This window comes from Cuculus canorus, chromosome 15, assembly GCF_017976375.1.
Source record: "Cuculus canorus isolate bCucCan1 chromosome 15, bCucCan1.pri, whole genome shotgun sequence".
Lineage (NCBI taxonomy): Eukaryota > Metazoa > Chordata > Aves > Cuculiformes > Cuculidae > Cuculus > Cuculus canorus.
The window spans coordinates 15,404,307-15,428,776 of NC_071415.1; the positions used below are offsets into that span (position 1 = coordinate 15,404,307).

The 24,470-nt window shown below is 43.3% G+C and overlaps 2 protein-coding genes across 6 annotated transcripts in view; one reads left to right on the plus strand and one right to left on the minus strand.

Moving 5' to 3' along the window:
- LYRM1 (LYR motif containing 1) overlaps positions 1-597 on the minus strand; it is a 23,981-nt gene extending 23,384 nt beyond the window's left edge. For 2 of the 3 annotated variants that reach the window (XR_008452399.1, XR_008452400.1), the window contains exon 1: positions 427-597. The gene's annotated coding sequence lies outside the window, so the exon portion shown is untranslated. The remainder of the gene's footprint in view (positions 1-426) is intronic. The other variant, XM_054080383.1, reaches the window with a different exon arrangement.
- On the plus strand, positions 595-24,339 carry DCUN1D3 (defective in cullin neddylation 1 domain containing 3). 3 transcript variants are annotated; one of them, XM_054080373.1, is made up of 4 exons: positions 595-669; positions 10,945-11,010; positions 15,733-16,265; positions 18,037-24,339. In XM_054080373.1, the coding sequence occupies exons 3-4, from the start codon at positions 15,835-15,837 to the stop codon at positions 18,518-18,520; spliced, it is 915 nt and encodes a 304-aa protein (XP_053936348.1). In that variant the 5' UTR covers positions 595-669; positions 10,945-11,010; positions 15,733-15,834; the 3' UTR covers positions 18,521-24,339. The 3 variants fall into 3 exon arrangements, with proteins under 3 accessions (XP_053936348.1, XP_053936350.1, XP_053936349.1); XM_054080375.1 differs by lacking the exon at positions 595-669 and adding an exon at positions 942-1,248; XM_054080374.1 differs by lacking the exon at positions 595-669 and adding an exon at positions 7,946-8,616.
- The last annotated feature ends 131 nt before the right edge of the window (positions 24,340-24,470 follow it).

Consider the following 24,470-nt stretch of genomic DNA (forward strand, 5'->3'; position numbering starts at 1 on the left):
ACCTAAAGTGTGCAAATCCCACTCAAATTGGGCAGTTCTGCCCACAATGCCTCGCGCAGTGTTTGGACTCTCCTGAAGGGTGTCCGGATGAGCCTTTGGAGCCCGCTGCCTCACCCAGGGCAGGGGAGCAGGGCTCCTCCATCCCCCAGGGGAGAGTGCCCTCGGTGGGGACGGCAGGACAGGCCGCCAACACTCCCCCCTACGCCTCAGCCCTCGTCCTACACAGCCCCCAAGATGGCGCCGCCGCCAGGGGGCGCTGCCCGCGCGCGCCCCTCTGCCCCCTGGCGGCCGGGCCGGCGCTGCCCCCGAGGCCGGGCGGAACCACAGCGCGAAGCGGGGGGGAGGAGGGCACGGGCAAATCCCCCCCCAAGCCTCCAGTCTCTCCCCTCCCCATCGCTTCGCCTGCCTTTCACCCTCCCTCTTTACCTTCGGGAAGAAGCTTGCCGAGGCGCCGCTTCCCGCCTTCCTTTCGGCGCTGCCGCCCCCGCCGGGCTCGGTTTCCCCCCTCCCCCGCGCGTCGGTGGGCGAGGCAGGCGGCGACCCCGCTGCCCTCCCTGCCCTCCCCGCGCGTGCGGCGTCGGGCACGCCGGTGACGTCACAGCCGCCAGCTGACGGCACCCCCGGAAGTGATGCGGGGAGGGGGCGGCAGCCTCGCCGGGAGCCGCGGAGGTGAGTGAATTGGACCGCGTCTCTTCCCGTCCGCGCCGCCGCGGGCGGGGGGCGGCGGGGCCAGGCCCGCAGCCTCGCCGGGGGCCGCCGGGACCCTCACCGGCCCCTCGCGGCGGGGCCGCTCCGGGGCTCCAGCCGCAGGGACCGGCGTGCCCGGCCGGCAGCCGCAGCCTCCCGGGCGGGCGGCGATGGGGTCTCGCTGAGCCCGGGCCGCGCCTCGCTCGGGGGGCTCTGGCGTTTGGGACCCTGAGGCGTTGGTGCGGGGCCTGGCCCTCCCGTAGCCCCACGGCCGGGGCGATCGGCTGCTTTGTTCCCGTGCTCCCCGTACACGTGTGAGGCTGAAGGGGCTCCTGACGTTCACAGGAAAAAGGCAGGGAGGGAAAACGTAGAGCTCTCGTGTCAAAGATAGTTCGCGTAGTCGAAACAGCCCCCCTTTGCCCAGACACTTCTCACTTCGGCTCTGTGTTCCTCCTGAGTGTGTTCACGCTTCCCCTGAGAGCCGCAATCTGCGCTAATCACTCTTTGGGGCATGGAGGTACTAATGAGCCGCTGGTAACAGCTTAAATTGTAGCTGGCGTGGTCAGTATTTCAAGCAAATATTAGTTAGAAGAATGTGCCTTTCCTGTCAGTGCTGTGGTTGCTGGAAAGAATCATTGATTATCTTTTAAATAGTTAACGCTGCTTGTATGCTGTCCTTCAAAATGTTATATTGATAACTGAGCAGTCTGGTGCCAAGTATCGGAATGCAGCATTGATCTAATGCTGGTAACCTTTTTTTAATGGTAATGTCTGCCGTGTCATTTAGAGGAGTAAGAGATTAAGTGTTCCAAGAAAGAGGTATATGTGTAGAAAGAAGAAGCACAAAACAGCCTCGCCTTTGTGAACATCATAGACAACACACCTAAACTGCCGCACTGGCAGATGGAGTTTTACTGTAGAGTCTGTCTTTCTTTGGGTGAACAGTTGATCAAAAGACATCTTTTCTAAGTGCATTCTTATTGTCTGTTTAAAAGCTTCTTTGCGAAACAGCTGATGTATAACTACAGTATTAGTGTTTTGTTTGGGCTAGTAATGGGAAGAGAGAATGTCTGAGTACTGGTGTTTCTCAAGTTCGTCTGAATGCTGATGTGTCTTTCTCCAGTAGAAGATAATCCTCAGAAAAGGAAACACAATCCCTTAGTTAAGGCTGTGTGTGTGAGTAAAGAGATCCGGCTTCATGTGCTTGTCAGTTCTGTACTTTGTCTTTAAATCTGATGCCATCCCTGCAGAGGTGTGTGTTAGTGGTCTGTAGAAAACCTTCATAGCCCTTTGCATGAAAGGCAGCACGCAGGCTGAAGCAAAGGGTTTCTGCGCATCAGCAGAAAAAGGAGAGCTTGTGATCTGTGTTGAATGAATTCAGATTCACAAAGTACAACTGGCTTTACAAACTTACTGCAAATATAAGCTCTTGTAATGATTTCTAAAATTCTGATTGTTCCCTAATAGCAAGCTGTATGATTATACACCTTAAACAATCACACAAAACTATTAGTTGGGAAACTTACGACTGTGATATTACTTGGCTGCTCAATGTGATGCTTTGAAATTGCTTTCATCTTGAGTTTGACAGCCTGCAAAATGATCTGTAATCTCCTCTGGGGTCTTTCAGACTGGGTTAGGTGCCTTCTGTGCACAGTGTCTGGCTTTGGTTTGGAGTTGAACATTGTCACGTTTGTAGAAAATTCAAGCTGATTTGTCTTGTACCTTTCATAATTTGGTGAGTGTGGAAATTCATTCATAATTACATCTTGCTTCCATTTGGTGTGGGCTGTATTAAAAAGAAGGGGATCAGGTGATCAGACCTAAAAGGGTGGCTTGGAGAGAAGGCTTTGGGAAGCTCTTTTGGAAGACCTTCTCAGAAGCTGGTGAAGTATGTATTGAGCAGGAGGGACTGCCAGACCTCCTGGACAAAGGGGCTTGTTCTGACAGATTTATGTGTGGGCGAGGAAGAGGCTTGGTTCAGCCGAAGGAGCAGGAAAAGATTCTGTATATTGTATGTATGTGTGTTAGGGTAGGGGAATATTAGAGTAGATGGAAAGAGGATGGAAGAATGGGGGATTCTCTTCTAAACTTGCATTTCTTCCTGGCAGAAAATGATGTGTGAGTCCCCAAGTACTTACTCAGACCTGTCCCACAGTGTAGCACTTGGATTTCTTTATTGTTTTTAGGGAAGTGTTGGTAAATTTAATATAGAGCTTTGGAGTGCTGTAGAATCCATAGTGGTGGGGTTTTGGCAGTTTGTAAGAACTTGGAAAGCGCAGAAACAATGTTATTGTTCCATTAGACACATGAGTCTGTAGTGACTAGTGTAACAGGAAAACTGCTCTGAGTAAGAAAAGACTGTAAAAGCAAAGGCAAGGGATGTTAGCAAAGCAGTCCTTTCTTTCATCCTCATTCTTAAAAAGAAAGGATCTGAAAATTGGTAGCCCGAATTTTTGGAGACTGAAAGAACAATCTGTAAACACTTGAGGGACTTGGGAGTCAAAAGAAGATAAGGGGGGACCCCTTAACAGCCTTCATCAGAATTCCCCAACTTGGCTCCTTCTCTCAGGCTGCTTCTCCCTAGGGGTATGCATCTTATCTGGCTGGCTTCCTTTCCTTTATTTGCCTCTGACTAATAGGTTTTGTCTTCTGGTTACTGGTAGTCTAATAATTTCTTTTGTCTCTTCTCCTTTCCTCCTTTTGAAAATACTAGATTAAATGACTGTACTGTTTTGCAGATTATCTGCATTGGTGACATGGATTAATTGTATGCTTGACTCTAACTTATTCAGCAGTAATGACATAGCAACTTGACTTGAAACAATGGTAATTTCATGGCAAATGTTCAAGGCAAATGTTGCCTTCTCGTAAAGAGCCACCTGCAATTTACCCCCATAAACATACCATGTGAGTAAACTGTCTGTGCTAGTTTTCTTGGTGTCTTCTATACAGGGAGGTTTCCTCAAGTTTGTCTTTTGAAACAGTCAGCTATCTCTTTTTTCTTCCTCCCCTCCTTTCTTTTGACTCTGGTTTGAGTCAGGTAATTACAGATCTGGGCTGAAGCCTTCCCAGGGAGTGATCAGAAAAAGCCAAGCCTTGCAGAGGTGTTCCCATCGTTCACTTGTACCTTGACTTCACCCTTTCTGGAGAAGGTGTGGAACTTCTCAGCTCTTGGTAACTGGCTGTCCGAGTGCCCCAGCAGTGATGGTGTTGGCAAAGCAAAGAGGAGCTCTGCTTTCTCTCCCACAAATGCCAGTATTCTTTTTGGTGACTTAAGGAGGCTTTCCCTGTTACATGTGGCTTTGGTGTGACAGTTGGGTGATCCTTTTTCATTCTGATCTCAGAACGAAATAGTGTTAGATCAGTGTTAACCAGAGCAAATAGAGGAAGAGAAAGTGAATCAAATCATCTTGCCTAAAAGATAATCTGACAGCTAACCCATTTAAACTCATTATGTCTCCATTTCATCTGTGTGTCTTGGGGGCAGCTCTCAAGCCCAAAGTTCTGCATCTTGAAGGAAGCATAAAAATCAGGATTTTAGGTAAAGTTTATTTAATTGCAGTGTTTTGTTACTAAAAGAGTAACAGTTAGGGGACTGCTTTGTTGTGTAAAAACCTTGTTCATAGAAGTAGGAATACTGTAGAGAGCACAAAAGCATAGGTGGTGAGGCAGAGTTCCAGTGAAGAGAATGACCTAGTATAATCTTCTGGTGTCTCAGAAAGAATAGTTACAAATGCTGTTCTGTCTGTGCAATGTGTTTTGTGAAAGACAAAACTTACTTAGCAAAATGTGAGAATACTGTTACTGACCTCCTGTCGCAATTGGTTATTCCCAGAAAGTCAGACTGCCAAAGACAGTCCTACAGTCATAGTTATTGTCTTGCTTTTCCTGTTTAGTAATCAGAAGTGTTTTTTAAACCAGAAGGATTATGTGTGCCTGAAAAATACCAGTCTTATTTTTGCATCCATGTAGTAGCAGACAATGACAGTTTTTAGTTCTTACTCTGAATATTTTTGGTGTAATACAACTCTTCTTTCTGCAACTTTGAAACATCTAATCTGGCCTGTCTTATCTTTTTGTTCTAAAATTGAAAGAGAAGGAGAAAAATCATTTTACTGCCCGTAATTAGGAGAGATGTGTCACTTAGTAATAGGCTCCCAAACACGAATGTCCTAGAACTTGGTTTTGGCCATATGCTGACTGTTCAATATTTTCATTATGAACGAGTCTGTACAGAAGGCCTCGAGTAGTCTGGATCAGCACATAAATGGGCGGTTTGGGAATGCCAAAGGCCTGATGTGTACCAGCTTCAAGCAGGGTTACCTGTGCTTGGAGTCAGTGATTATGTCTCATGAAGCACAGGATAGATACTTACAAACCTTGAGTCTCTTGTGAGACGCAAGACATCAGGTGAAATCAAGGGTACCTGAAAACATTAACAAAATGAGTGTGTTGGTTGAAGCTGCCACCAGCTTTCTCAAGGATTGCTGAGGGGCTTCGTTACAACTGATTACCTAAGATCAAGTACTCAGAGGAGCTCCTTTGGAATACAGTTAGCATCTAAATACTGCAGCATCCTTTGTACAGTGTAAAGTGTTCTAGTCATTCACTGCAGTAGGGAAGTCAGGACTCGAATCAGTAGAGAAAACCAGGGTCTCTACAGGTGGCTCTGTGTATTGTCTGCTTTAAAACCTGTAGTCAGTTCAAAAATGCAATGATATGCTCTTAAGGCACTTTCAGATGTCAGTCCTTTCACTTAGAACAATTCTTTGTACGTAACTTAAATACGATTCCAGTATTTGCATGGTCAGCTGGTAATGAACTTCCTACACAACTGCATGAAATGAGGGATTCTTTTGGCTGGCAGCCTGTAAACTGTGTTACACTGACTGAGATGGGTAGCGGGCCTTCTGTAAACTCCTTATGAGCATCTGCTGCCAGAAATGATCTTACGAGGTGGTCTGGCTCTTGTCTTTAGACTTGTCCCTTTACTGCCCCGTTAGGCAGCCGTATGGGTCCCAGTTCTCCCAGCTGTTTTGAAATGTGCTGGGGACGAGACAATGTTAACTAGAGCTGCTTGCAGGACTTTTTTCTTTCCTGTGATTAGTGTGGTTTTCTCCACTGTTGGGAGTGGTAAGAAATATAAAGTTTTTCACTTATTACAATTAATTTAAAGCATAACTTGTTATTACAGGAATCACTTGATATCTGCCTGTCTTCTGTTCAGCCTAAGGTAATGCGTGAAGGTGCTTTGGCAGCTTCGAGGTGGAGCCTGCTAGCTGAACTCAGTGGAAAAGAAAATCTCTGCACACTTAGCTCAGTTTAAAAGTAAATGTTTTTTTCCATTGCAGAACAGTTTGTAGACCAAGGTGGTTTTTCAGTGTTATTCTGGTTTGGCTACAGGATAGTTGCAGGTTTCAGTAGATTAGTTTACGGAATTGACTGAGACAGAATAGAATAAATATTCGTAGTGCAGCTACTTTCAGAAGCTTACAGCAGGATGCATCTGTGTCAAATATCTGAGGATCATCGTTTCTGTTGGCTCCATATTCTGCAGTTTTGCTGTAGAGATATGACTTGTGTCTGAGTACAGAGGCTCTTCCCCTCAATGCTTAAATTATTCATAATACTTACTGAGGTGCTAAAGGTCTGTCATGCTGTGCAGAAGTTACAGTGTCCCCTGGAAAAATACTGAGTTCTTTTATAACCCTTTGCACATTAAATGGGGAAAAAAACTCACAAAAAACCCTCATGAGATGATGATTTACTTTTTTGTAAGTGCTGAACCTTGGGTTGTGTGGCCTTTTGGATGAGGATCTCGGGGTAAAGAGGTAAGACTGATAGTTTTTGAAGAGATGGAGGTGAATTGCTCAGTGGCTGACTGCTTTTTGAAGGGGATAGGTTCAAACGCATCCAGGGTTTGAGTTACCTGCACTGAAAAAAACAAGTTTATTCATGTCTAAGTACTTATGAGGTAGGGAATCGGATGGAATCTGGTTGGGGTTCCAGTTTCAGCTTTACTGAAAGGTAATAGTGTAATCTTGAACAGCTGTGTTGTTTGTCTTGATTTTGCCTCCGCCTGTTGTCTTGCTCATAGCCTAAATAGACTTCTCCAAGCAAGTACTGCTGCTGTGTGAATTAGTTCATTAATTTATTTCCATTACAGAAGCACATGAAGGCTCCCTTCTAAGATTATATGCCATTTAGCTAACTGGACTTGGGTTCACTCTGTGCAAATACAATAATCCTAATAAATCATGGTACCCATCTAATAGAGTTAGATGAAGCACATAATAGGAAAGGATTTAAAACTTTTTAATGGGGCCGAATGGAAAAGACAATGAGGAGTAGTCACTAAGTAAGGTATTGTGTGGTTAGAGAGTGTACAAGAAGGGGATGGATTTGAGGATGGTGCATGTGTACATGCTACGGAAGCTTGCTTAACGGATGTGTCTTCCATGAGAAAAAGTAGTAAGGTGCCTTCACTCTCTTCTTTCCCTCTCATTGTAAGACTACTTGTTGCAGTTTGAACATGAAGTGTGTTGTGCCCTGTGTCTCTGTAGGATGCTTTTCAAGAGTGCTGCAAGCAGGTTTCTTCTGCACGGTCTTGAGTGGAAAAATCCCCTGTGGTGTGCTGGGCTTGCCATGACAGCACACCATGTTGAGATGAACTTGTGTGAGAGACTTTTACCTATTTTTTGGTGACTGTGTGGCTTCTCCTAGGAAGAGGTTTGGTTATAGCTCTGGCTTTTTGCACTGAGAGCTGGCCCAGCGTTATGGTCTGTAGACATGGTGAAGCAGTTTCTGAATCTATTGTTACTTCAATATTTTTTTTTTCTACCTAGCCCTCTCTTCCCTTCTAAACAAGTTAAGCCTTTCCAATATGGTCTTTCTCAAAGAAGTTCATGTCTAATTTGTGACAAAGTACTCATGCTTCTGGTGTAGGTGAATTTGGGCCAGTAACCTCTTGGTTTTCCCATCCGCTGGTGTTTAGCCTTCTCTCAAGTGACAGCCAAAACCCTGCATGGGTTTGGCTTTTCAAGAGTCCATAAAAAAAAAAAAAATCCTTAAAGAGTCCATAAATCTATCTTCTACTGTGCTACAGGTCTGTTCTGTAGAGACAGACTTTACCCAGTTTGATCGGATTTCTGAATACTCTGATTAGTTTCCAAAGCTCAAAGCAAGGTTAATCAGAAGTAGTGTGTTATCCTGATTTGAAACAGATTGACAGTTCCCATCTGTATGTCTCCAAAATCATAACCTGGTTTTAGTTCATTGGAAGGTGCCTGGAACTCAGGAAGCCTGACAAACTAATAATTCACTTTAACTAATTGCAGCAGGACTTTCCTGCTTCGAGACTTCCTCTTAAGTAACTTTGCATAAATATATTTCCGCGGTAGAGACGCTGAGCAGGGCTGTGTGACAGACTGGTGCTAGCGCAGTGCTTGGTTAGGGATGTGGGGAGGTGTCTTCTGGGCTAGTAGAAGCCCAGAGTGTGCCCTCTGTGCTGGAGTTGGAGCGCTTTTGCTGAGGAGGTTTCATTGCAGGTTGACTTGAAATAAGCAGTTCCTGTAGTATGATGGCTTTGCTGACTAAAGGTTTGTTTATGTACTAACTTACGCACCGAGTGCTTTGCTGTAGTATAAAACTCTTCACTGTGAAGTAAAATCTTCCACGTGCAGAGTTGATCCTCTCGATTTCTGCAGGCTGAAGAGGGAAATGATATCACCAATTCTTCTCTGATTCTCCACAGAAAAGGAAAGTTGCCTTTTGTGAGAACACTTGGCTCTGGCCCCTAAAAAAGCTGTTGAGGATGAGTGTTGAGGGCAATAGCAACTTTGGCACTGCAGTGTGATCCTCTGTGCATCAGTGCTCAGGAGAGCCAGAGTCACAAGGGAAGTCAGACACAGGTGCAGAAAGTGGCAGGTGAGCAAAACAAAGGTCTCCGTAATCCTGAGGGTGCACACTTATTTCCCCGGGGGACCACTGAGTGGGATTGCTAACAAATGATGCAGGCTGTTTTCCGAGTTACTGTAGCATGGTGCTCCTCCCAGGCCAGCAAGGAGGGGCGCTTGGTGATCCTAGCGTACGGCTGTACCTTGTGAGCCTGACCCAAGGACTGAATTAAAACCTGTGTCATGGAAGTGTTGATGCTTCTTTCCACCCCTGCCACTAGTTGCCTTGTGTGATTTAGGATGAAGTCAGCCACAACATATTGCTGTACTATGATAGCTTTTAAGTCCAGACTTGAAGAGCTTGTTTTTGAACTGCTAGCTCATTGACTTTTTATTCCACATCCCATAATGGTGTTGTCACAGAAGTTTAGACTTGCTGCTGCATTAAAATTTAAAAAATGGTGAAATGGGCAACTTGGTAGAATAAAACTAAGAATGCGGGGAGAATTGTAGCTGGTGGTTCTAACAGTTGTTAAAATTTCTGGCTCCAGACACTGTGTGCGCAGGTCAGCCAACGTGGAAACTACTTCAGACAACCTGAAAAAGTTTGACTGTCGCTGGGTAGGGCTTCTTTTGAACTTGAAGTGGTTGCTTCCCGTATGTCCAGTAATCAGCTGGAAATGTGGATTTGTTTGATCATAGATTTCTTCCAAAGAAATACTAATCTGTTTGAAAAGCAGTTCATTTGTTGCATAAAGTTGCTAGGACAATGTTTTTTCAAAATGTGAAGTGTAAGATTGCTTCTCTGTTCAAGCAGGCTCCTTTGATGAGGCTGCACAGTGTCCTGTCCCTCCTGTCTCTTCTTTCCTCCTCTGATGATTTATAAAAGGAGTTAATTTCTTTTGGCCCCCTGCAACTAAATAACATAGAAGTGCCAGATGTTACGTTTTCTTAAATTCTTGAAATTCATGGAATGCTATGGTCAAATGGAAAGAAATCCAAGCTAGTCTTTCCACCGCAAGAGTAGTGGCAACTCCTCTGTTCCCGAACTCATTTAAGCTGGCTGGTGGCTGTGCAGCCACACGGGGCGGCCCTTTCGGCAGGATTGTATGCTAAAAGAACTATGAAGCCATCAGAGGAGCAAAAGGATTGTTGTTTGTGTGGAAGATGAGGTTTGGAAGTGGAGGATGTAAATCCAGAATAAAGTAGACTTTTTAGAATATCCATCTGAGAAGTAAATGCCTAAAAGGGGTTCAGCAGAGATAAGGTTTAGCTCTATGTGTCTGTTACGGGCAGAAGTACCACCCCACAGGGGTTTTGAAGTGTTTTGGATGCCTGTTTCCATGGGCTTACACCTTTCTAAAACCTTGCATCTGAACTAGGTTTTATTTCTTGCTCAGATTTGTCCTACTCTGCATATAGTACCCAAGATCAGGGAAAAGAACTTACATGGAATTGGGCAGGTGTAATAAGAACTTGTTTCATTGTTATCTTTCTACATCCATTCCCTACTTTCTACTGAAGAAAGCACTGAACAAGTAGAACCAAGAAGTAGGTCTCATGTAAAAAGTAAGTGTGCAGAAAGACAGCTTTTGATCACTTGTCCGCTCCCTAAATGTACCAAGAGCTGTAAAACCACGACGTCTTAGTGTTTCTGTTAGTATGATAGAACAGAGGAGCTTTGCCAGAGCTTGCTTGGTTTTTGTTTTCTAGATCGAATGCAGACAGAGGTGTTGACTAGGTGCTGCAGTTGTAGCTTTTGCTACACAAACCAGACATACCTTTGTCTGTCTTTTCAGAGCTTCTTAGTTGTATAGTAGAGCTGGGAATGTAAGAGAAGTGAAGCTGAGCCAACTCAACTGAGCATGGGAAAACAAACATGGAAAAGAATGTGCTAGAGAATGAAAAAAGAGAATTACTTTCTGGACATGAAGTATGCTTTGCTAGGTAGCAGCTGTCTGGCATTCACAGATTCAACAGCCGCTTAGCTGACATGCATTGACAATGATAGCATGTCCTCTGTTTTGCTTTGAGTGCGTGAAATGAGGAATTAACTCTCCCCACTGAAAGCCATAAAAGTATCAGGAAGTGTGTGTTTACTCCTAACAAACATTTGAACTTGTCTGTTGTGTCCAGTACCTGGTCTATACTTTATATGACAATGCAGAGTTAGTGGTGTTGTTGCTACTTAGTAAGTATAAAAGTGAAGTAGTTTTATGAAATTACTCTTTGGACAAATGGATTTTGGCTATGAAGTGTTTTATTAAATGCGTAGTGGCTTCTGAGCGATTTGGTATGTTTTATGGTTTATATAGACTCTTCTAAATGTAAAGATTTGTGTCGTCTTTTGTCTTAACAGCATTTCATGTGGCCCGAAGGAGGCTGTGAAATCTAGTGGAATGATTCCCTGTGCAGCTGAAACTATGTAAGTATTAGATGTTTGCTTAAGAGATCACTTGCCCAGCATCAACTGTTAGATCAGCGATTGCTTCTGGTCAGCAGTTGCAATGATCCTCTCGTGCTTTTCCAATGGAAAGCTGCGTGTGCCTGTTCAGGCCTCAAAAAAAGACGGGACACTCATGGTACTGTTCTCTACTCTCAGATATTTTAGAAGTTTTGTGTTCCTGTCCACTACAAGCTAGCTAATGCACAGTGAATATCTGTAAAATTCTTACAGACTATGCTCAGGTGTTTGTGAAATTTGAGTCTGGGTTGAGGCTTAGTTAAGCTCTAGCAATTTTGTCTTTGGCTTAGCTAATGAACTGCTGCTTGGGAAGGGATTTAATCATTGGCTAAGCTGTGCCCTCCCCCTTTTTTTAAAACTCATTGTAAATACCTTCTGATGCAATACTTTATTAAAGGACATAATGCTTGGCTGTGTTTTGTTATTCTCCGGATGTATCCAATAATTTGTATTACTACAATAATGTTTGTCACTAAAGAAAAATACAGGGTTATTCTTTTGCATCTCCTCTCTACATGCCAACTCTCCCCCACCTCCGTTCTGCTGTTTTCAATTGTGCCACTGTGTGCTTGTAAGAAAGAGAGTTATTACTAAGCCACTTTGTTGTTTTGTTCACTTCGAATCTTGGGTTATGCCTGATCTGGTCATTTGAAAATGAGGAAAAACTAATTTCCGTACAGCACTTACCCCCCTCCCCAACCCTAAACCACCAAAACACAAAACAAAACAACAAAAAAAAACCCCAAACCACAAAACCCCCAGCAACTGCCCCGTCCCCCTGAAAGTGTCCACCCAAGCATTGACAAGGCCTTTCCAATCCTCTAAGTTTTCCGTTTTATGTATTGGGCAATGCGGTTCTACACATCCTTTGTTCTTAGGGGTTGCCTTTCTTTTAACTGGCTGTGGTTGCCAGTACCAGTCTTCCTGTGTTTCCAGTTGCTTACTGCCCTTTAGAAAGGCCCAGAGAACATCGTTGTTGCTGTCTGCTTTGCAGTTCCTGTGATGTGGAAGATGGGCTCAAGGCATCTTCGTGAATCATATTTACTGTAGGTTATTGCTCAATACTTGTCTGAGTAATCAAACTTCGTTAGGAGGACTGCATCCTGCCTGTACCACTGAGTACGTTCCAACCTTAGCCCTGAATTTTCATCTTTTTAGTGGAATGGCAAAACTAGTGGCTAGCACTGCCTTTTGTGTCTCACTGTTACGCTGTACAAGCCTGTTACAGTAATTTTGCTCTTGGGAACTGATCCTTTTGGGAATTGGTGCTTTGCCACCAATTCGGTATAACCTTTGGGGATGAAAGAACTTTATACTTGTAGATCCCAGTCCAGCTGGGAGGAATAGCCCTGCATGTCCTTGTGCTCACTTAACTGTAATTGGCATGACCTAGAGGTGACATTTGCTTTGCTCTACAGTTAAATGAGTAGCTCTGTTCACTTTCCCGAGAGTGCTTTTTCATACTCCTTGAACAGTGAGCTCAGTGCAGCCCCTGATGCTGCAACTGGATCCTCTTTCCAGCCTTCCGTGACAAAGGGGCCGAGTTCTCCCACTTGTTTCTATCTCCTTCCGAGTCTCTTGTTCCTTTCATGCCTTGAAACCTGAGTCATGTAGGAAGCGGAGGTGACTGGTAAGTGAAGTGGATCCAGCTCAGTGGAGGCATTTTATAAAAGGGTAACTGATGGAGCCCCAAAAGACTTGTCTCTTGCAAAACCAGATACATGCGTGATTGCCAGTGGATGCAGTCTGACTTTTTCTCTTTTTTTTTTTCCCAAGCTGGTTTTGCTATTTTTGGGGTAGAATGCTTCAAAGTATCTGGTGTGTGGCATCAAGTTTCATGTAGTAGAAAAGTGAGGAATTGCAGCAACTGTACTTCAGCTTCTGGTGTTTGTTCATAACGAGTAGGATTGTGCTCTGAAATCCTTCTCAGCTGGGAGGAGGAAGGAAGAACTCTTACTGCAGAGAAGAGCAGTGCTAGCAGAGCCCAGGCAGTGGCTGTTCAGGAGCAGCAGGCAGCTCCTTCCAAGGCAAGTAGGTTGGAGTACAGAAAATGTTTGTTAGAGGGGTACACTGGGGGGGCTGTGGTTAACTTGCACTCCATGGGTTAATGTTACTATGCTCTCCAGTGGCTTTTGGAAGCAGCTGTCAGGGCACTTCCTCACATACAGATGTTTAGTAATGCTGGATAACCTTCCCTGTATGTATTGTGACGTTGTGTTTTTACAACGGCAAGTGATAATAAACCCTGTCTATCTCATCATGCTGGTGATGTCACTTTGTAGACTTGCATATTAAATTATCATCTTTAATACAAGCTGTTGCTTCGGATGTGTGACAGCGTGAATCACTTGAGGTAGGAAAATTTATGGAGAGAGTATTTAAGTTGGACTTGCAAACTGTCCTTTTAACTTTAAATTCGGATTACTAAAATTGGATTATCTCTGTCCATTGTATTCTGCTTGTGATTTGACTGCTACCAGCTACTTTAGTGGAAAGTACCATTCACTAATAGGCAGCTATTCTTTAACCTGCCCATAGGGAAAAGCTGTTCCGAATCCCCAGCAGCTAATAATTGCTGTTATGTGCTTGAGCAGAGAGTTTTACAAACTTGCTAAACCCCTCTTTAAACTCTAATACGAGGGGTTTTTTGCTCAGGATTTTTTTTATTCTATTCCTTACATGCATTCTTCTCTCTGAAGAAAGGCTTAGCCAAACTAGCACTGGCTGCCTTTGGAAACTGGTGGGAGAGCAAAAATTAGTGTAGATTGAGCAGCTGAATTCTGGCGAGTTTAAAGGCGGGTGAGAAAAGCTGCTGTCTGAGGTTAATCACTAAGCAGTAGTTCATGCTCCTTAATAATATCCTGTCTGTTTTGGTGTAATGAAAAAATAACGGGGGTAGACTGGAGAAGATGTTGCTTAGATGCACGGCAGCACAGGAACCTGTGCTGGACTGTACTCTGCAGTTCACAAAGAGCTGTGAAGTTCTAAGGACCGGTGAAATTGTCTTTTGGGTTGTTTATGTGGAAATGTGTATTTTAATCAATGCTTTTAAAATGCAAATTAATAAGAAATCATTAGTGAATACATTAAATTGAACTTTACTTGCCAATTGAAAACAATGCTACAAATTTCATTGTTAAAGCAGTTTGATGAAAGGACCTACCACACGTTTGTTCCTTCTGCAGCTGAAAGATATGTTTTTGTTTGTTTTGTTTGTGGGTTATGGGAGTGGGGAGGGGAATTGAGGCCAGGTAGTTGAAACTGGCATCTTGATTGTTGTAGTTGTACTGGCAAAACCATATTTTCTTTGCATCTGGAACTGCATACCTGCTGTTTTGCTAAAACGGGTATAATGACTGAGAGAAAGTTTGTTTGTAATCCTAATTTCTGGAGAATTCACCTGCACTTGGTGCTGTTGTTCCAAGTTGGTTTACAGCTTAAAACAGGGGTTTGGTCTCGCTTTACCCAAGAGAGAACACAGATAAACTGACCTGACATTTATTTTATTTCTTAGTTTTTCATTTTTATCTCTCTTGTTTCTTGCTGTAATTCTGTAACCTGGAAGTAGTAAACAAAGACAAGGCAAACCCTATTTTTATGTTTGAAGCTTTTGCCTAACTGACAGTGCAGATGAAATGCAAATAAGTGGGTAATGGAGGAATATGATAAGCAGTTGCTTTCTTGGAGTTGATTTTTCTGAGAAATGGACTGTCCTCGGCATGGCTGCATGCTGATAGGATAGTGTCAGAGAGTTTGTTGTGTTTTAATGCAGAAAATTCAAGAAACCTTCTCTGTGGTTAAAATATCTTTTCCAAATATGCGAGGCTGTAACATTGTGATTTATAAAAACAAGCCATGATAGCTTTGGCATTTTAATTTTTATTTTATTTAAAAAAAGACTGAACTGGAATTGCTATTTATCTGCATGTTTCTGTCTGAGTTTCATTAAAAAGGCCCTCTCCCCCGTCTGTCTCCTTACCTGAAGGGAGGAGCCCACTTGAAATAATGAATAATTCCTAAACACCATTTTCCACGAAAAGTGGAAAGAGCGTTGCCTCCTTTCTGCAGACATGTTCTATGTATGTTTTAAGAACAAAAAAATCTGGACTCCGAGCTCTGTTAAGAAAAACAAACTCACCACATACACACACACAAAACCTCAAACACCCCCCAAAACTCCTTTTGCCTTTTTGCTGAAGGTACAGTCTAAATCTAATGTTTAAGTCTCTGCCAGACTGTCCTTCAGTGTCGTGTGTGTGTGTGTGTGTGTCCTACGTCCCTTTTTTTTCACTGCTTTATATTCTATATATAAAATGTGGGTATACTTTTAAAAACCATTTCCTTTAAAATATTTCTGGGTTAGAGCAGTCTGTCTTGATGAAGGCTGTACGTGAATCAACCTCTTTGTAACTTATGTTACAGTAAGAATTTTAGGAATTTCCTTTATTAGGGCCCGTTAGTATACTGCAGCCACTGAGTGAGCTGCATTGATTTCTAGGTAAAACAGCCTGAAATTGCCTGAAATTTATGGCATATACCAACCTTCTGTACACTGCTCCTTTTCAGTATGCAAAACTTAAATATCCTGAAGTCGGTCTCTTACTGGTGAATGTTATCCCACACTTAATATTTACAATATTCTTTGTGGAGAAACAGTGATTTGACTCTGAAACTGTTTTTCAGGTTAGTTGACTGCCGCTAATGGCATGGTGAGATGTGTTGAAGAGCAGCTGCCAGGGTGTCCGACAGCAAGGGGACCACTCTAGAAGCGGGGCTTGCAACATCATGGGCCAGTGTGTCACGAAGTGCAAGAATCCTTCTTCTACCCTTGGCAGCAAAAATGGGGAAAGGGAATCCGGCAGCAAGTCACATAGTAAGAGAAGTGCAATCCACAAAGATGACCATGGTTCAGCTTGTGGGAAGTCTTCGGGAGATATACTTGTGAATGGGACAAAGAAAACGGACGCTGCTGTAGAGTCTAGTCAGCCCCCAACGTTTTCTGGAGATACAAAGAAAGACTCTGTTACCAGTGCAGAAGAATCTTCGCTCCAAAGGATTGGGGAGTTATTTAGGAGGTATAAGGATGAACGGGAAGATGCCATACTGGAAGAAGGAATGGAACGATTTTGCAATGACCTCTGTGTTGATCCCACTGAATTTAAAGTGCTAGTTTTGGCTTGGAAATTCCAGGCTGCTACCATGTGCAAATTTACAAGGTTAGTTCTTGTGGAACTTGTAATTATTTTCATATGTTAAAGTCTATCCTGTCATCTGTATGTTGGAGAGACAGCCTCACTGTCTTCTCTTACTTATTTCTTGTAACACTTGCATTCTGATCACATCAGTTCTTACCGCTGCAGAAAGTAAGCCTTGTGTAAGGGGGTTTCAGAACCAAAAATGTGGGTTTGGACATCATGCTGCAAATGATGAACAGGGTGGTGAGATTCTGTAGATTTTTATCTGCAGTAATCCCGATAAAGCATAAAGAGGGAAGGTAACACAAGGTTTTTGAAAGCGGTAGCTGTTTCATACTGATTGACAAGTGCTGTCTGTCCTTCTGGACAAGAGGTCAGTCAGCAGGCTTATAGCACGCGCGATGCTTGAGGAAGTAGCAGAACTGCTAAAATTTACCAGAAAAAAAACTGAAACCAAACCCAGAAGTACAACGTCCCCCCAACCTTGATTATCAATAGCCAGGTAAGAGCGGGTAAAGGCTTCCTACAAGGACTTTCTGAGAGAAAACCCATGTTTTATTTTTTGATCTATCTAGATTGGATTGAATAATGCTGCCTCTTTTTACTCTGCTTATAACTTCCAAAATTACATTGGTGTTCTGAGCCTTGAACCAAGCCTCTGCTGCGCACTGAACACAGATAGCTTTTCCAGCATCTTCAGAATCCGTGGATGTGGGGGTGTGTCAAATGGATGAGTTACTCTGGAATGCAAATGTGGATTTACTAGAGGCTGATGGCGCAGGTATTTGCTGACATGGTAAAGGAATTGCAAATAGTGTCTGTGATGCTGCAGAACTACCATGAGTTTTGTTAACGTAGTTTTTATTTTCTTGGTGAGAGGGGCAAATCTAGTGGCGAGAGGTTACCTTTTGTTTAGTGGCACACTCCGTTATACGGATGCTGATTCACTGCTTGCATCAAGGAGAGCCGTGAGGTCTTCTGTTCTTCTGAGCTCTGCCCCATCTCATCTCTTCCCTCCAGCTCATCCCACTAAAGAATCTGCTGGCCGTGGTTAATATTGGCTGTTTGTAATGCTTGCTTGTGAACATTAGAGCTATCAGAGCTAACCATCTACCCGCTTGGCCAGATTATTAGTGGGCTAATTAGTATAGGACCAGTGCTTTGAACAGTGTCTATAGGTTGCGTTGCAGCCTTTGATGTGTGAGGCTATGCTTTCTCCCACTCTCTCAGCAGGTGCCTTGCTGACCGTCGCTGTTGGCACCCTTTTTATTTTGCAGGCTAGAAGAGCAACCAAAAACCACAGGAAAGCCACCAGTGAACTGCTCTCTCTGTCCTTTGAGAACAGCTCCCCCAGAGCACAGGCGTTTAGGTGTGGACGATATTGAATCAAGCGGGTTTATATATGGCACTTCAGTGCATAAATTGTGTTTTCAAACATGTGGCATTTCTTCTGTGGTAAATTTTACTCACTTTTTATTGTGAAAGGCAGTGGATGTGGTATTATCGAGCAGTCAGAAAGCCAGACAGCAAAATCTCTTTTGAGTGCTAAGAGTGCCTCAGCAGATCTGAGTGGTGTCTGCGTCTGTGGTTCCACAGGCTGTGAAAGATTTTGTGGAAGTGTCTCCCCTTCCAATAGCTCCCATTGCTGCCGAGTTTTTAGTGCCACATGGGCTGAGAGCGCACCGTGTCTTGTCCAGATAACCCTCTTCTGCTATGGCCTAGCTGAAGAGAGATGGGAAGTGTTCGGTCAGTGGTAAGCACTCGCACTAATTTCTCTTCTCTTGCTTAACAGGAAGGAGTTTTTTGAAGGCTGTAAAGCAATAAACGCGGACAGCATTGACGGCATTTGTGCAAGGTTCCCCAGCCTCTTAAATGAAGCCAAGCAGGAAGACAAATTCAAGGATCTCTATCGTTTCACCTTTCAGTTCGGCCTGGACTCTGAAGAAGGACAGAGGTCACTACATCGGGAAATAGCCATTGCCCTTTGGAAACTAGTCTTCACTCAAAACAAGCCCCCCATTTTGGACCAGTGGTTACATTTCCTCATTGAGAACCCCTCAGGAATCAAGGGAATCTCCCGGGACACGTGGAACATGTTTCTAAATTTTACTCAGGTGATTGGACCGGACCTTAGCAACTACAGCGAAGACGAGGCCTGGCCGAGTCTCTTCGATACCTTTGTGGAGTGGGAAATGGAGCGAAGGAAAAAGGAAGAGGAAACCAAATGTATTGCATCTTCGGACACAGAGGGCCTGTGTGCGGAGGAACAGACTTAGCAGCATTGAAGTGGCAGTGACAAAACCAGCCTATTGCCCTTCATAAAATGTAAACTCTGGATGTTTCTGGAAGTAACCGAGGCTCCAGATTTTTCTACTTTACACCTTTTTCTGCCTTGTCTTTGAAAGGGCTCTAAAATGCTGTATCATGTTTTAGGCACTTTCTTAATTTTGGTTATTCCTTTTATTCTTGCCCTGAAATATTTGACCCTGGCTACAAGTTAAGCATTTTTGGGGTTTTTTTAAGACTTCAGATTAGTATAAGTAAGTCTGATATTTCTTGCACAATGTAGATCTTTTTAGTTAGGTTAAATTAACATTGCTAAATTATACAGTGCCAGATTAAGTTTTTCATACTACATCTGTCAGGGCAGGTCTGTACTGCGTGTAGTGCTGTTTACATTGTTGAAATTTTAGGCTGTAATAACTTTAAGGTTTTATACCAAGATGAACAGCAGTGTTAACTGTTAACTATAAATGCATTAATCCCCTGGGTAATAAGGCTCTAAAGTCCAACATAAGCGACAGCTTTTTGTGATATGGCTAATTCCCATTTGAAGCTAACTCTTAGTGAATGAGTCCAGATCATTCTGTTTTTTTGGAGTTTCAAAGTAAATGTTGGGATTGTTTTATAAAATTACTGTACCTGTCAGTCAACTGAGTGGTAGATGATGATTTGTATCTAAATCTCTTACACATCACATAATAAAAGAGCAGTACTACCTCAGTTTTATTGAAAGCGGACTTTTTGATGGACTTCCATTTTCTCTGGAAGTTGTATTTTTGTGGTTACACGAGAATATTTTTACTTGACTAAAAGAACCAAAGGTTCTGCTTCTTAAGTTTCCTAAACATTGGCAGAAGCAACACGCAAACCCTAAATCTTCAAGGAAAACTGTGGTATAATTCTGCTTTAATTTGTTTGATTTATACCTAAAGTATTATCTTACTTGTCTGGCAAGCACAGTACTTCTGTGTAAGGAACTATCTTTTGCATTAATATTGATGAACCAATTTTTTAAAACCTATGTTTAATTGCTAAATTGCAGTTAATACTCCACACTTTCTGGAGCAACGATATCGGCATCTGATGACAAAGTGAATTCTTAATGTGTTCTTAATGACAACAGTGTAGATGAGTCATTTTTAGACTGATTTGATAATATTTGGATAGGAGACAATTTATTATTTTACAATGCCTGTATTGGGACTATTTGCTTGTTGAAACTGTTGTGACTTAAAGGGAGTTTTATTAACATTGGTTGAAACTTTTTTGGTTATTGATGCTACCTTTTTTAATTTCAGTATGTCAACTTTTTTACACCTTTGGGTAAAAGGGATGATTGCCAAGGCTTTCTACAGAGCCAAGTATTGGCTTAATGAATTTGATACACTTCCATTGCACACCTTTTATTTTCAGAGCTTGCATTTCAGGATCACAAACCAGCTTCAATTAAAAAAAAAAAAGAAAACAAAACAAACAAAAAAAACAAACCCTGGACAGTCATCCATAGCATCTAATGGCTTTGGTGATACTGAGATTTTAAAGCTAAAGGGAAACAGTTGTAAGTGATGTGGTTGTTGCTGGATCCAGGATGGCATGCTTTGCATCTCTGCTGTGCCCCAGAGGGGTGAGCAGAGAGAGGAGGAGGATCTGCCTGAATCCTGTCACTGGCTTTGCTGGTGTGCAGCCTATGCAGTAGCTTGGGTCTGAGATCATAAATCACCAACAAAATGTGGGTATTGAAAACTTTTCAGAAAACAAACCCGTAAGCCACAGATAGCATCTCTCTCATCTAATAAAAGAAGAGTTTGGTCCATGCTGCTTCTGCAGGCTCTTGCTAGGAGACGTGTTAAGCTGTGGAAAACAAATGCCGTTCTAGATGCAGCGGAGTCTGTCCGTTTGCAGGAGAGGAGCCCTGAACTTGTTATATTATGGGCAAATATACCCAAAGCTTTGTCCTTGCTACTGTAACCTTCCCAGCTACCATGGCACAAGCACTGTGGGGCAGCAAAACCTTGTTCTGATTTGTTTAGCAAAGCAGGCCAAAGCACTTGTGCTGGTGTAATTTAATTTATGGTAAGATTTTTGCCGGTGCTATTCTTTTTTTAAAAAAAAAAAGAAACAAAAATTCCCCAGGAGAGGTTACTTTGTTAGCAAAAGTTCCAAATGGAGATGGATTTGATAGTAAATGAAGACTGTATTTAAAGTTCGAGACTGCTTGTTCATTCAGCTATTACATGCTTTGTTCATCACTTCTTTTTTTTTTTTTCCTAGAGGGAATTTAGAATGTCCAGAGTGTGAAAGCTCGCTATTCAGATCCATAGGCAGCGCGTGCACGTGCGCACACAGTCGTGGCAGTGGCTGCTACTGATTTGTACACTAACGTGCAGCAGCTCCAAAGGATGAGGGACAGAGCTCTTTAAGGAAGGTGTTCATCTTATGGTCTGAATGTGGATTGCAGTAAGGAAATGGGTTTGTAGCACATCAAATCTCAGCCCATTTTAATACATCAAATGTAATACAGCTTCTTTTTAAATATGGTGGTGGTGAATATACTGGAAGGGAAAAACCATTTTTCCTGTTGGGGAAGGGACGTACAATTCTCTGTGGCTGAACTCCTATGCTTTCAGGATGAGAGGACAGCCCTGCTCTTGTTCCGCTGCTCCCAGCCTTGCAGGAGCAACTACCGTTGGGGAGAATATTTGCAAAAATAGCCAAATGATCTATCTAGCAAAGTACCGTCTATTTTTAGTCTAACTTCAGTTTCTTAATTACCATTTACAGAACACAAGCCACACCCGTATCAGTTTTACACCCCTGAACCAGGAGCTGAAGGTACAACTCTTTGACAGTGCTGAAAGTGAGAGAGGGCGTCAGACCTTCCCTTGGATTGCCTGGTGATTTTATGCTCGTAAACAAGAATAGACAGTACTCTGTAACGCTGGTGTACCTGTGTGGGACTGGTTTTTTTTTACGTGTTTTCTGAGAAGTCTTTAACAATATTGGAACCTCTGAAAATATGCTTGTTTAGTGGTTAAACTGTGAATATCTGTGGAACAGGCCAAATACATTCACTCTTCATTTTTATATAATTTAAACCTTTATTGTGTAGGGCACAGGACTGCAGTGGGCAGTAATGCCGATGGAATCCTTGAAACCATTGCAACTATTTAATTTTTTAAAAATTAGAGTATGCATTAGAAAACTTGATGCATGTGGTGAATCTGCTGCAACTTGGGATAAACAATTATAGATAATTATATAGATAGTTTTAGTAATATACTGGAAAAACTGGTCTGACGTCCACACTCTGTGGCATTTTATTGCTTTCCCTTATACGCAAAGAAATACAATTCCTGTAAACTTTACTCCCCAGGAATAAAACACTTACCACCTGCACCATACTATAGTTTGCAACACCTTCAAAATTTGGCTCCCAGATCAGCTGGAGGCTCAGTTGTGCTAATTTTTACTTGTGTGGGTGTGTTTCTGAGGTCAAAGATTTATTCATTGATTCAAGTAAGAATTTGAAAGATTCTGCCCGTGGTTAGCCATAAAACGTGACCGAGGAAATTAATTGAACGCTGAATTGTGAGTTTACTTGCTGCTGGTGCTATTCCGTATGGAGAATTATAGCTTTTTAATACTGTGCAATTGTAGTGAAAGAACCACGGGAGTAGTAAGTGAAGGTGTGGCAGGTGGCATAAAAGCAGGCAGCTGCAGCCTGTGGCAGGTCGGTTGGCCCCAGGAGGAGCGCTGGCTTCCCCAGACTGGCCCAGCAGATCCGCTGGTGAATCAGCCTCTGAGCCACCGCAGCTCCTCAGCGAAGCACATGTAAGACCGTGAAACAAGTTCACCCTGCTCTGCCGAAGGGAGTGACTCGGGTTTGGTCACAGATAGGTGCAGCCTCTCTTCCCGAGGGCGGGGTGGTTGTCAGCTGAGGGTGGGTTGGAGTGCTGGGGGCAGCTGCAGCTTTGCCTCCCTGACTTTTATTTCACTTCTTGTATGTCTGTCAGGGCCTGAAGGACCTGTGGATCCCAGGACAGGCGCTAGGCTGTCACCTGTGGTTCCCAGGCATGGCCACGCACTGACTAGCGACCTTAGTTTTTTCATGACACTGTCAGTGTAAGCATCTTCCTTCCAGTTCTAAGCCTTGTTTCTGAAAAAACCCCAGCAAACACCATGTAGTTAATAGCCACCTCAGTGCTGATGTAACTTGTTGGCTGAGGTTACGTCATTCCCATTCATCGGCAAATAATAGTCATTGTGAGCTTCTGGGTCTCACAGCCTTGTGTTCTGCAGTGTGATCCATTTTTAGAAGATCCTTAGTAAACTGGGTGCCCCGTTCTTCCCTTGAGCTCACTCCGCTCAAAATGCGTGCATGTCAATTTAGTCTTTCCTATTCTAGAGGAAGATGCTTAACCTGAAACTCAAAATTCTTCAGGTTAAGTGTTTCAATATACAGCAAAAACTTAAATACTGTTTTCAAATAAGTATTGAAAGTGAAGTGTCTGCTTGAATTTTATTGTGTGCAAACAAAACCACCAGTGTTAAAACTTTCTCTCTGGACTATTGAAGAATCTTTGATTTTATTTTGTCAGCTGAAGTGAAATACATGAGATTGTAAGACAGAAAGCTGCAACTCCTTCACCATGAAGTACATAGGTATCGCTACCTCTTATTCTTAGACTTGAATAGTTTAAGGTTACCATCCTTTTCTCCCAGGATTTTATGCCTGGATGAGTAATCTATTTTTTTTAATTGACCCGAGTTAAGTATTACCTTTTTGCCATACTTTTTGGTATACTGCTTTTAACCTGCATGCAATTGACCCTTTGAAGGGGAGCCAAGTCAAGCTGCAGGCAAGAGTGTCGGTCCTCCTGGGTGCTGGTTTTGGAGTGCAACAGAGTGACCGACTGGAGCTACGTGGCATGTGGCTCAGGGGCTTTTGGCATCGCACATCCTCTTCCCTGGCTGGGCTGCCTGTACTGACAATAAACGGACGATGAAGCAGCTGCTCCCCGTCAGCCTTTTCATTTGCCCTTGAGAAACTTGAGGAGCCCATCTGATGCAGTGCCATAAGCGTATTTTTCTTTTGATGAAAAATGCTGTGTTTTGTTCCGTTGGGCTGGGCCTGTGACACCCAGCAAAGATGGGAGCTGCGGAAATGCAAGGACTATGCCCATCCTTGTCCTCCCTGAGGTCAGACTTTTGCTCAGGACAATACCCTTATGCTTCAGTGAAGCTGGAGAGGTCTTGAGTTTCTTGGAGATGCCGGAGTGGATTCAGTGCTCAGTTGTATTCATTAATGCAGTTGGGTGGAGTCGCTTCTTCATGCAATGCGTCCGCGTCCTTTGCTTTCCTCCCCCAAAGAAAATGACAACACAGTTACTGTCACTGCGAGTCTCACCTAGATGCTATGCGGTAGCAACTGTTGCTACAAGATTCTTCTTCCAGTTTGAGGGCTGTGTTTGGGGTGTGACTTCTTGCACTGTCTGTGTGGGCATGTAGTCAAGAGGAGGGTGTGAGACAATAGGTGAAAGGAGCGCAAACACGAGTCCTGCTAACAGCTTGCCTTAAATCACTGAGGTGACAGCGGTTCCTCACTACTGTTGTAATCCTCAGTCTTTTTGTAGATAGGCTTTAAAATCCAACTGGTTCTGGAGGTTAGACAACTGTATTTAAAAAGCTTCTATCTGCATAATTGCACTCTTGAGTTGAGCCCGTTCTGGATTACGTCATTTCACACACAGACAGAAAAAAACATCTATCTCTGCTGTTCTTGCTGTAAAGTGTTCCTTCCTCCCCCCCCCCCCCAGTAAATTATATTTGGACTAAAGGTTGGCTGCTGTTGGATCAGTGTGTTTACTTGAATGTTGCCATTTTATGCAATGACACCTGCTGACTCTTGCTTTTCTCTGGGCCCGCGAGAGGGGAGATCGTGTG